This window comes from Apium graveolens, chromosome 7, assembly GCF_009905375.1.
Source record: "Apium graveolens cultivar Ventura chromosome 7, ASM990537v1, whole genome shotgun sequence".
NCBI lineage: Eukaryota > Viridiplantae > Streptophyta > Magnoliopsida > Apiales > Apiaceae > Apium > Apium graveolens.
In genome coordinates this window covers 271,616,823-271,629,306 of record NC_133653.1, presented here as the reverse complement: position 1 = coordinate 271,629,306, position 12,484 = coordinate 271,616,823, and the positions used below count along the sequence as shown (strand labels likewise).

At 39.7% G+C, this 12,484-nt stretch overlaps 1 protein-coding gene and 1 pseudogene across 1 annotated transcript; both read right to left on the bottom strand.

Annotated features, from left to right (window-relative positions):
• Positions 1-4,252: 4,252 nt before the first annotated feature.
• LOC141674975 (potassium transporter 5-like) lies at positions 4,253-5,709 on the bottom strand (annotated as a pseudogene).
• Positions 5,710-6,217: 508 nt separating this feature from the next.
• Positions 6,218-11,342, bottom strand: LOC141670873 (potassium transporter 5-like). Its single transcript, XM_074476914.1, has 9 exons — positions 11,099-11,342; positions 10,120-10,342; positions 9,410-9,658; positions 9,247-9,297; positions 8,888-9,148; positions 8,216-8,268; positions 8,012-8,126; positions 7,666-7,920; positions 6,218-7,558 (listed from the first exon to the last, which is right to left on the bottom strand). Exons 1-9 carry the CDS (start codon positions 11,270-11,272, stop codon positions 6,459-6,461), a joined length of 2,481 nt encoding a protein of 826 aa, XP_074333015.1. The 5' UTR covers positions 11,273-11,342; the 3' UTR covers positions 6,218-6,458.
• Positions 11,343-12,484: the final 1,142 nt, after the last annotated feature.

Below are 12,484 nucleotides of genomic sequence, written 5' to 3'. Positions count from 1 at the left end.
CACACAGCTCCTGGGAGAACTACTCCTAGGCCTTCAGCTCCATACAGCTCCTGGGAGAACTACTCCTAGGCCTTCAGCTCCATACAGCTCCTGGGAGGCCTACTCCTAAGCTCCTAACTCCGTGCAGCTCCGGGAATGCCTACTCCTAGGCTCATAACTCTACGCAGCTCCTGGAAGGGATACTCCCGCACACTACCACTCCTGACCAGCTTAGTCCCGTAAGCGAAACCCTGATAAATCCCAACACGTGAGACGTTGGCCCAAGCACGTGACGGGGACAACTGTCACACATCAATCATGGGAATAATCAGGTCACGTGTCAGAGGATCCTCAAAACATTCCTCGACCAGTCCCGCGCTGACGCGTGTAAAGCATCCACTCCCGCCAGGTGCCCTCCGCTCCCAGAACCAATGGCTACGATTCAAAGGTACCAACCCCAAAACCCTACCCTTGAGCTATAAATAGCCGAAGAAGGTGAGGTTTTGGGGTTAATCATTCTTTCACACTCATATATACACACAGCCACCCTGCATTTATAATCATCTTCATCTTCCCAAAAAGCTAGTTCTTACTCTCACGCCGGAGGCGCCGCGGGACTCCAAACCCCCTTCCGGCGTTGTTTTGTAGGAACCCAACCACAGCTACACCTCTATAGCGGCGAAGGATCCAGGGCGGTGTCGAAGGAGCAGCCCCGCCACCAGGAGTTATCATTTGGCGCTAGAAGGAGGGGCTCTCCATCCTTGGGTCTCGGTGCCCCTGGATTCACCTTCATCAGCAAACTCTTCAAAGAGTCCATTTATTCAAACTTGTAAGAACTCAAGCAACCAACCCTTTACGTAAACATGAATGTTGCTCATATCGGCCACGTTTGTATGCGCTCGTTACTTTAGGCCACGTTTGTGTGAGCTCGTTTTGTTGGTTAAGCCACGTTTGTGTGAGCTATCGTTAGTTTTAATCGTTATTGTTCTAGTTTGAATATAACTTTGCGTTGTACTTCATCGTTGAATAGTCCCATAAAATCGTTTGAACTGCTCCCAGGAAGCTATTTGCTAGTTTTTGTCGTTATTTTGGGTAGTTTCTGCAAATTTCATAAAGCAACCTTAGACCGATATTCTCTGTGCCATATACGTTGGCCCAAGCACGTGACGGGGACAACTGTCACACATCAATCATGGGAATAATCAGGCCACGTGTCAGAGGATCCTCAAAACATTCCTCGACCAGTCCCGCGCTGACGCGTGTAAAGCATCCACTCCCGCCAGGTGCCCTCCGCTCCCAGAACCAATGGCTACGATTCAAAGGTACCAACCCCAAAACCCTACCCTTGAGCTATAAATAGCCGAAGAAGGTGAGGTTTTGGGGTTAATCATTCTTTCACACTCATATATACACACAGCCACCCTGCATTTATAATCATCTTCATCTTCCCAAAAAGCTAGTTCTTACTCTCACGCCGGAGGCGCCGCGGGACTCCAAACCCCCTTCCGGCGTTGTTTTGTAGGAACCCAACCACAGCTACACCTCTATAGCGGCGAAGGATCCAGGGCGGTGTCGAAGGAGCAGCCCCGCCACCAGGAGTTATCAGGGTAAAAAACTAAAAAACCATGCCACGTGGCACGATCCCAGCCGCCCATCACGAGCAGTCATTATTGAAGAGTCATTATTACAGCACGTCTTTTGAAAAAGACAACTGTAACAATTCAAATAATTGGGGGGAAATTCCCCAAAACCGTTTCAACTTCCAAGTCCGGACTACATAAATCAACGAAATCCGGACTTGGGGCCAAGAAAAGCTCAACTCCTGCTAAAGACAACAACCTTAGTCCTGATTCGCTGAACTCAACGAACTCCGGACTGGGGCCAAGAAAAGCTCAACTCCTGCTAAAGACAACCACCTTAGTCCTGATTCGCTGAACTCAACGAAATCCGGACTGGGGGGCAAGAAAAGCTCAACTCCTGCTAAAGACAACCACCTTAGTCCTGATTCGCTGAACTCAACGAACTCCGGACTGGGGGCAAGAAAAGCTCAACTCCTGCTAAAGACAACAACCTTAGTCCTGATTCGCTGAACTCAACGAACTCCGGACTTGGGGCCAAGAAAAGCTCAACTCCTGCTAAAGACAACAACCTTAGTCCTGATTCGCTGAACTCAACGAACTCCGGACTGGGGGCAAGAAAAGCTCAACTCCTGCTAAAGACAACAACCTTAGTCCTGATTCGCTGAACTCAACGAACTCCGGACTGGGGGCAAGAAAAGCTCAACTCCTGCTAAAGACAACAACCTTAGTCCTGATTCGCTGAACTCAACGAACTCCGGACTGGGGGCAAGAAAAGCTCAACTCCTGCTAAAGACAACCACCTTAGTCCTGATTCGCTGAACTCAACGAACTCCGGACTTGGGGCCAAGAAAAGCTCAACTCCTGCTAAAGACAACAACCTTAGTCCTGATTCGCTGAACTCAACGAACTCCGGACTGGGGCCAAGAAAAGCTCAACTCCTGCTAAAGACAACCACCTTAGTCCTGATTCGCTGAACTCAACGAAATCCGGACTGGGGGGCAAGAAAAGCTCAACTCCTGCTAAAGACAACCACCTTAGTCCTGATTCGCTGAACTCAACGAACTCCGGACTGGGGGCAAGAAAAGCTCAACTCCTGCTAAAGACAACAACCTTAGTCCTGATTCGCTGAACTCAACGAACTCCGGACTTGGGGCCAAGAAAAGCTCAACTCCTGCTAAAGACAACAACCTTAGTCCTGATTCGCTGAACTCAACGAACTCCGGACTGGGGGCAAGAAAAGCTCAACTCCTGCTAAAGACAACAACCTTAGTCCTGATTCGCTGAACTCAACGAACTCCGGACTGGGGGCAAGAAAAGCTCAACTCCTGCTAAAGACAACAACCTTAGTCTTGGTTCGCTGAACTCAGCGAACTCCGGACTGGGGGCAAGAAAAGCTCAAAACAACCAAAAACTCATGTTCTACAAATATACCCAAATTCACTCCCCCATCCAGAAAATCTGCATAAGGGAGTGGGGGCACATGATAGTCCATATGGCTCCTGGGAGAACCACCCCCAGGCCTTCAGCTCCATACAGCTCCTGGGAGGCCTACTCCTAGGCTCCTAACTCCACACAGCTCCTGGGAGAACTACTCCTAGGCCTTCAGCTCCATACAGCTCCTGGGAGAACTACTCCTAGGCCTTCAGCTCCATACAGCTCCTGGGAGGCCTACTCCTAAGCTCCTAACTCCGTGCAGCTCCGGGAATGCCTACTCCTAGGCTCATAACTCTACGCAGCTCCTGGAAGGGATACTCCCGCACACTACCACTCCTGACCAGCTTAGTCCCGTAAGCGAAACCCTGATAAATCCCAACACGTGAGACGTTGGCCCAAGCACGTGACGGGGACAACTGTCACACATCAATCATGGGAATAATCAGGCCACGTGTCAGAGGATCCTCAAAACATTCCTCGACCAGTCCCGCGCTGACGCGTGTAAAGCATCCACTCCCGCCAGGTGCCCTCCGCTCCCAGAACCAATGGCTACGATTCAAAGGTACCAACCCCAAAACCCTACCCTTGAGCTATAAATAGCCGAAGAAGGTGAGGTTTTGGGGTTAATCATTCTTTCACACTCATATATACACACAGCCACCCTGCATTTATAATCATCTTCATCTTCCCAAAAAGCTAGTTCTTACTCTCACGCCGGAGGCGCCGCGGGACTCCAAACCCCCTTCCGGCGTTGTTTTGTAGGAACCCAACCACAGCTACACCTCTATAGCGGCGAAGGATCCAGGGCGGTGTCGAAGGAGCAGCCCCGCCACCAGGAGTTATCACAGGGAGCGAGAAGTCTCCCGAGAATAGCGAGGATAATGTTACCAAAAAAATTGTCATCAATATCATAATCACAATTTTTATATGGCTTTTGCACAATTTCTGGATTTCTGCACAATCTCCGCGCAGTTTGTGATAAAGGGGTTCTCCGTTTGTATGATAAAATATAAACTTCATGGATGCAAAAACTAGAACCAAATGAGTAGATAGTATATTTTAAATATATGACTTGGATTTTGGATCTAATGATCGAACGAGCCCCGAAGGTATGTATAAGTGAAATGTAGATGACGACCAATGATATTCTTTTTTTTATAATACGACAGTGTATATTCGAACTCCATACATTTTGTCACCGGTTGAAAATTAGATTTCATACATCATGTTAACTCGTAGAAGTCTAATTTGAGGAATTTTCACTGTCTTTTCCCATGCCTGAAATTTTTCCTGAGAGAACTATGGGCATAGTTCACAATAATTTTGTTGAACCAGGAGAAATCTTGTTTTGCTATCACCTCCGTTTCTCCCAGAAGATAAACTACGCCTTTCTCTTTTGCATGTTGTACAAATTGCATCTCTTCTTCAACTCCTAGAATAGGCCCTGTGATAATTTTGCTTGAAGTATTAGGTGACTTTACTTCTTGGAATAATTTGATTGAGCTTGAAGAAGAAATATGTGGCGAGTCCTTCAGTTGTGGCAATGACTCCTCGGTGTGAATTCCTTTAACCTTCTCAATTTTATCCGCTGATTCCTGTATCACATCAGTGTCATGAAGGGGCTGGAGTGCCATTAGTTCATCCTTAATTATCCCATTACCAGCTTCAACAATGTATTGTTCGTGTCTCATGAATTCCTTCAAATTTTCCACAAGCTGATTTTCAAACTCCTTGGGATCCTCTATCTTATCTTTGTATCCATATTGTACCACACAATGGAACATCCTGTACTCTTTTGGTTTAACCTATATGAACAAAAATTGCTCTTCAAGCATTACAATACTCATAGGAATGAACTTCAGGGATACAAAAACCAGAACCGAGTGAATAGATGGTATATTTTCAATAAAATGAGGAATATTTGTGGAATTCCTTGGACAAGTTCGAAATATAGTAGTCCAATTACAGGGACTTCAAAATCAATATCACACTTTTAAGAGTAATATTGATTTCGAACCACCACAATATTACTATTACAATAGAAAATTTATATATTGCGGTAGTAAATCTGTAAGATATCTTTATCACAAGAGTATAGAGAGCGAGAAGTCTCTTGAGAATAGCGAGGATAATGTTACGAAGAAATTTGTCACCAATATCATCATCACAATTTTATATGATTTCTGCACGATTTTTGCACAATTTCTGGATTTCTGCACGATCTCCACACAGTTTGGCATACCATTTGTATGATAGGAATAAATTTCGAGGATGCAAAAATTAGAACCAAATGAATAGATAGTATATTTTCAATATAATGAGGAAATATCGGTGCAATATCCTGGACAAGGTCGGAGTATAGTAGTCCAACTCGAGGGACTTTCTTTATTGTTGGTTTTGTTGCCGAGCCATGTATGTAACTAACAAGCACCTTGTTATCGAGCTCGAACTTGTACTTTTGAACGTACACATAGTGTCATATTCAATTATTGACATCAAGATTGGGAAAGTAATAGGAAGATAAGCCCTTTTTGCATGAATTTGGATAAGAAAATAAGCCCCTTGTATGAATTTGGACAGGATGGCAGAAAGGTATACAATCTCTATAGTACCAAACACCGTAAAGAATCCATCATAGTTTTACCTTACATATGATAAGCATAATAAGACTGACCAAATACGTGGAGATGAACATAATACCCACCCAACGATCCATGCATGAGTGTAAATTTTATTATATCAGTTTTCAATATTTGTAATTGAGTTACCAAAACATAAAGTGATGGTTCCAGAGTTTCAATCAATTTATACTACTCACCGTAGGTATTTCCATTCTTTTCAGTGATCTGAAAACTGAAAGCCACAAAAATGGAGCAAATCATAATCATGTAGTTGAGCTCTTAGATGTAAACCCGACCCTCGTACTTTGCAGAAGTCCGACTACTTTCACCCTAGAAAAACAACCTAGACTTAAAACATGCGAGAAAATTGGAAAAGCTTCTCATATCACAGCCTTGGCTAGGTATAATGGCAGCAGCAACCACAATCATGGGCCAATAAATCGTGAATTTTAAGAAGAGAATAAAAGATTGGACAAGAAAATTTATCTGAGAATTAAGAACAGAAGAATACATTTGATATAAGAAAATTTATTTGAAAAGTTTAAACAAAGGAATATAAAACTTAAAATCTCACACTTAACATTTATCATATTAATAATATAAAAAGCATAAAAATTTAAATACATGTACATATATATTGATTGTGCAATCAAACTGCGGACTCCAATGGATATTAGTGAGTCAATAATATGTTATATTGTTCATATCATACAATTTCACATGTAATTAAATACCATTCATTAGACTAGTCGAATGGTAGCAGATAAAAGTTGAGCTCTTTCCTACCGAGGCATGCAGACAACCGTCTTATTCGAACTCCGTACATTTTGTCACCAGTTGAAAATTAGATTTCATATGTCATTCCAACTCGCAAAAGTTTAGTCTGAGGAATCTGCATTGTCTTTTCCCCTTGCCTGAAATTTTTTCTGAGGAAACTGTAGGCATAGTTCACAATAATTTTGTTGAACCAGGATGAATCTTGTTTTGCTATCACCTCCGTTTCTCCCAGAAGATAAACTACGCCTTTCTCTTTTGCATGTTGTACAAATTGCATCTCTTCTCCAACTCCTAGAATAGGCCCTGTGATAATTTTGCTTGAAGTATTAGGTGACTTTAGTGCTCGGAATGATTTGATTGAGCTTGAAGAAGAAATACGGGGCGAGTCCTTCAGTTGTGGCAATGACTCTTCGGTGTGAATTGTAGATGAGTTTGTTCTTCCTTTAATCTTCTCAATTTTTTCTGCTGTTGATTCCTGTATCACATCAGTGTCATGAAGGGGCTCGAGTGCCATTACTTCATCCTTAATTATCCCATTACCAGCTTCAACAATATATTGTTCGTGTCTCATGAATTCCTTCAAGTTTTCCACAAGCTGGTTTTCAAACTCCTTGGAATCCTCTATCTTATCTTTGTATCCATATCTTACCACACAACGGAACATTCTGTACTCTCTTGGTTTAACCTGTCTAAACAAAAATCGTTCCTCAAGCAATACAGTACTGATAGGAATGAACTTCAGGGATACAAAAACCAAAACCGAGTGAATAGATGGTATATTTTCAATAAAATGAGGAAATATTGGTGGAATTCCTTGGACAAGTTCGGAGTATAGTAGCCCAATTCCCGGAACTCTGTTTATGTTTGGATTTGTTGCCAAGTCCTGTATGTAACTAGAAGACACCTTGTTATTGAGCTCAAACTTGTACCTTTGGACGTACACGTAGTGCCATATTCCCATTATTGACATCAAGACAAGTGAAAATGCAATAGGAAGATAACCCCCTTCTATAAATTTGGACATGACAGCAGACAGATATACACCCTCCATAGTACCAAATACCGTAAAGAATAGCACGATCCACCATAGTTTTACCTTCCATATGATAAGCATAATAAGACTGACCAGACACGTGGAGATAAACATAACACCTACCACGGCGATACCTGCATGAATGTATACTTTATTATATGAGTTTCAGTTAAATATTTGTAATTTAGTTACCAAACAGGAAGTGATGTTGTCAGAGTTTTAACCAATTTCTACTACTTACCATAGGCATGGCCAATCTTTTCGGTGGTCTTGAAAGCAAAAGTCACTAAAATGGTGCAAGTCATAATCATGTAATTGAGCTCTGGGATGTAAACTTGACCCTCGTACTTTGCAGATGTATGTACTACTTTCACCCTAGGAAAACAACCTAGACTTAAAGCCTGAGAAATAATCGCAAAAGCTCCTGATATCATAGCTTGGCTAGCTATAATTGCAGCAGCAACAGCAACCACAAACGTTGGCCAGTAAATCGTTTCTGCAGGAATAAATCCATTTTCATATTGTAATTAGTATAAGAAAAGGGCATGTTTATAGTATGAACATATAGTTTGAGTTAAAGTACTAGCCTGGGATAGACAAATAGAAAGTATCAGCTACGTCTCCCGGATTTTTGGAGAGATATGCAGCTTGGCCAATATAAGTAGCTAGTAATGCAGGTAGTACAACCGAAGTAAAGCTAAGCTGTGGATAATACAACGACCGTAAGTCAGGATTAGAGAGAAAAAGATTACAAAGATTACACATATAGCGCATAAATTCACTTTGATTACCTGTACAGCTAGTACGCTGAAATGGCCAATGTCTGCAAACATGGCTTCAGTGCCTGCAATTTCATACGTAAAGTTTAAACAAGGACAAATTAGCTAGCTAGCCATGTAAGAATCAAACTACTGATATATCTATAGGGTTAAATATCAAGTAATTGATTGTCTGCGTCCAAAAAACTCAAGAAGGTCAGTAATTGCAAATTTGACTCAAAATGATCATCAACTAACTTAATTTTTTCATTCCGTTAAAGTCAACAACTGAAATTAGCCAAAATCGAAAAATGTTAACACGAGAGGGTAGGGGTGGTTCTGGGCTTCAATATGGTTATTAAAACTTGTTTTTTGACTCACAAAATCATGATCATGAAATCTCGTTTGTAATCTTCAAAGTTTTGAAAATAACTCAAATTGGGAGAATCAAAGTAAGATTTTATCATGATTCTATTAGCCAAATAGAAAGTTTTAGTAATCATGTTGAAGCCCAAAATGAGTTTTACCCTCCCATGTTACCATTTTTCAATTTTGGGCAATTTCAATTTTTGACTAGATCAAAATGATCAAATTAAGTCAATTAATGATCACTTTGAGTCAAATTTGTAATTAGTGGCCTGTTTGAGTTATTTAGACGCAACCGGTCACATAATGTTTAACCCTATATCTATACTAATGTCTTACCTGTGATGCACAAAACAACTCCACCAAGTGACTTCCATCCCTTTGAACCATTTCTTTTGAAGTAATCAATGATGTATTTTGGATTGAATGCACGCAAAACAGTTACATCATGTTTGAATAAGTTGTAAAAGCCAATGCCACCGATGAATGTAAACCAGACGACAATGATTGGAGCAAATGTGTATCCCACCCTATCACTCCCAAACCGTTGAGCCGAGAACAGAATCACTAGTATTGCTATTGAAATCCCCACAACAGCATCTGTGCGCAGTCTCCAGTGTTAAAATAAAAAATAACTAGCTATATGTATCAAGTCTAGGATCAAATTTAGCAAATACGAGGATGAGTTGAGCAAGTACCTTGGTCAAGGGAGTCCACCTTGTTCTTGATTCCACCCACTGCTGACAAGACTGTAGAAAAATAGAGATTATAACATGATTACGCAGTAATAAAACTTCTAATAGTAATCATATTGTAGTGAGTTTACATTGAAACAGACCGAGAAGTATGTAGTACACGTACCTGAAATACTGGGGGTTAAAATACCATCACCAATGACCATGGAACATCCAAGGATGGTGATCAATACAAGCATGATTTTAGCAGGCTTACTCTTCGAAAGCCTGCTTTTAATCTTCTCAGCCCTTTGAAACTGGCTGGATGGGTTGTTAAGTCTAAAGTTGGACAACTCACTATCCTCTGGTTCGTTATTTGGAATTAACCTCATATTAGCATGCCGCGAGATCAAAGAATATAGTGCAAATGTTCCACCTGCAGTTTTCGAGTATATGTATTAGTATGCATTCATGCATGTATGAATAGAATAGTCTTCTGCTTAATCGAGAATAGCTAAACCAAGATGTCTAAGCCCAGGTCTAAGCAAATATCGTCAGCGTCCCTCCCAATTGTTATCGTTTCCGGAAGAGTGTCTGACATGCGTTTTAAGATGAAAAGAAAGTATAGTTCTTTTAATCTTTTATAAAAAAATTATTTTTCTGAATAAAAGTTTAAACATTCTATTTTTATCCAGAAATTTATTTTATTTTATAAAAAAAGTTATATAACTATACTTTTTATTCAGCTTAAAATGTGTGTCGAACACTCTCCCACAAACGATAATAATTGAGAGGGACGGAGGTAGTACTATATTTTGTGCTCCTATCCTAAGACTAGCATGGGTTGTTATGGAGATATATAATCTCTCGAAACTTTGCAAAAGATGTAAAAATTACCGTCGCCATTGTCATTGGCTCTGAGAACGATGAAGGCGTACTTGATGAGAGGCGAGAGGATTAAGGTATAGATGATTAAGGAGAGCACGCCAAGGAGATCTTGGTTGTCTTTAATACCCTCTGTAAAAGTACTCGAATATACGTAGAGTGGAGATGTTCCAACGTCTCCATATATCACTCCCAAGCACTGAAATGCCAAGCTAAGTGTCCTGCCCCAACTTACCTGCAAGAATATAACAAAATTTAAGCTACTGTGCTAGCCCTTCTACCACTTTTTCATCAAAAAACCGAAACCGTTCCAAGCGGTTCGATTACGGTTAATAGCTAGAAACTGAACCGACATACACTGTTTGGTAACGGTTTTCGATAAAAACCGAGCCGAACCGAACTGTGCAAGCCACAGTTCTCAGAATTGTTCTCAGGTAACATGCTACATCTAATTTTGTCATCAAAAAGATGGAGATGTGTGATAGTCAAAAATAGAGAACTAGCTCTTATGAATGCATTCATATCTTCTTCTTTCACCTGATACATATGTTAAAAATACGCATTTGATGTGCTAGTTTCAGTCACTTCATCCGAAATTATGGAAGTCTGGACCATATACGCATTTGATGTGCTAATTTGAGTCTTTCTTGCGAAATTAGGGTAGTTTGGTTCATATACGCATTTGATACGCTAATTTGAGTCTTTCGTGCGAAACTATGGTAGTTTGGACCATATACGCATTTGATATGCTAATTTGAGTCTTTCATGCGAAACTATGGTAGTTTGGAACATATACGCAGTTGATATGCTAATTTGAGTCTTTTGTGCGAAACTATGGTTAGTTTGGACCATATACGTATTTGATATGCTAATTTGAGTCTTTCTTGCAAAGTTATGGTATTTTAAACGATTATTGGAAAAATCGTTTCCGAGTAAATATTCTACAATTTGTTAAAAGACAAAATAATGAAGAAACATTTTGAGACAAAACCTGAGAGGGATTAGCATGAGGAGAAGTAAAAGAAACTCTTCCGGCTTCCATGTTGAGTGAATCAACTCGCCTGAGCTTCGCCCACGACATCTTCCGTCCTTTCATCCTTTCGTTGTTGTCGGTCGCGGTGGCAGAAGCATTCGCTTCTGCATTTTCCGCGATCTGATCCGCCATTCCTTCGTCGAGACCTTGTTAAAAGTTTGATGGAGATTTGCTAGTTCAGCTTAAGAACTGCAGCTCCTTGTTTGTCTTCACTTACATTTTGTCATAGTGTATTTATAGACTACCGGGTGTATTCGTTCAAGATTTTAAAGGATTTTTAAGATTTATAAAGTAAAGCTCGTGGCTATTAAATTTAAATTTTGGAAAATTATTTATAATATGAAGATATTCAGTTTGGATCGTCAAAAAATTATTAAAATCTGAGTGTATATTTATAAAAATCTATCAAAATATTGGGGTATTTAATTTGGAAAATCCATTAATTTTATTTTATTTGAAAAATTGGTAGATTTTGATGGATTTGCGTATATATTTTTAATCTTTTGAAATCTCACCAAAATACATGAAATTTTGAAAGATTTCTAAAAAAATTCACAAAGTCATCAAAACTCTGCAATTTATCAACTCCGTCAAAATAAACTAAATTTATGAATTATTATCAATCTTTCAAAATCCGAGTTTGACCCCTAAAAAGTCAAGATTAGTGCATGTACCTAATTATAAAATATATTAGTATTACTATTTAGAATCCATTATTGGATTATTTAACATCAAATTTACATACGTGTGTGCCTATTAATATTCCTGTGATTTAATCATTATTTATTGCTTCTAATTACAATTTTGCATCCTCAGTATCTGAATGAAGTCATTGGAACAAAAAAGAATACAATTCTTGAGAGCATGTGTAACTACTTTATATGCATTTGGTAATGCACACAAAAAGTGTTTTTACTAACCTTAAAGTCAGGTGTTCGATTTTGAACAAAAATAATTTTTATTAAATATATTTTTTGTTAAAAATAAGAATCGAGGTTGAGCCGAGTCGAGTTCAAAAAAAACTCGGCTAGACTCAAGCTTTTTATCGAGTTCGAAAATGTGTTCGATCTTAAATTCAAAACGAGTTTGAACTGAGTCGAGATCGACTCAAGTTTAAGTTGGCTCGGTTCGAATATGAAATTAAATTTAAAACAATATTAAAAATTATAGATGTTGGATTTATTGTGAATGGATAATGATTTTTAAAATAGTAATAACAATTTTATGTGGTGTAGTGGTTGGTGATGCGTACAAAAAATACGGTGTACATATAATAGGATTTTTAAAGTAGTAACGAAAATCTCATGCATGGTGTGCATTGCGGTGGTTGGTGATGCGTACAAA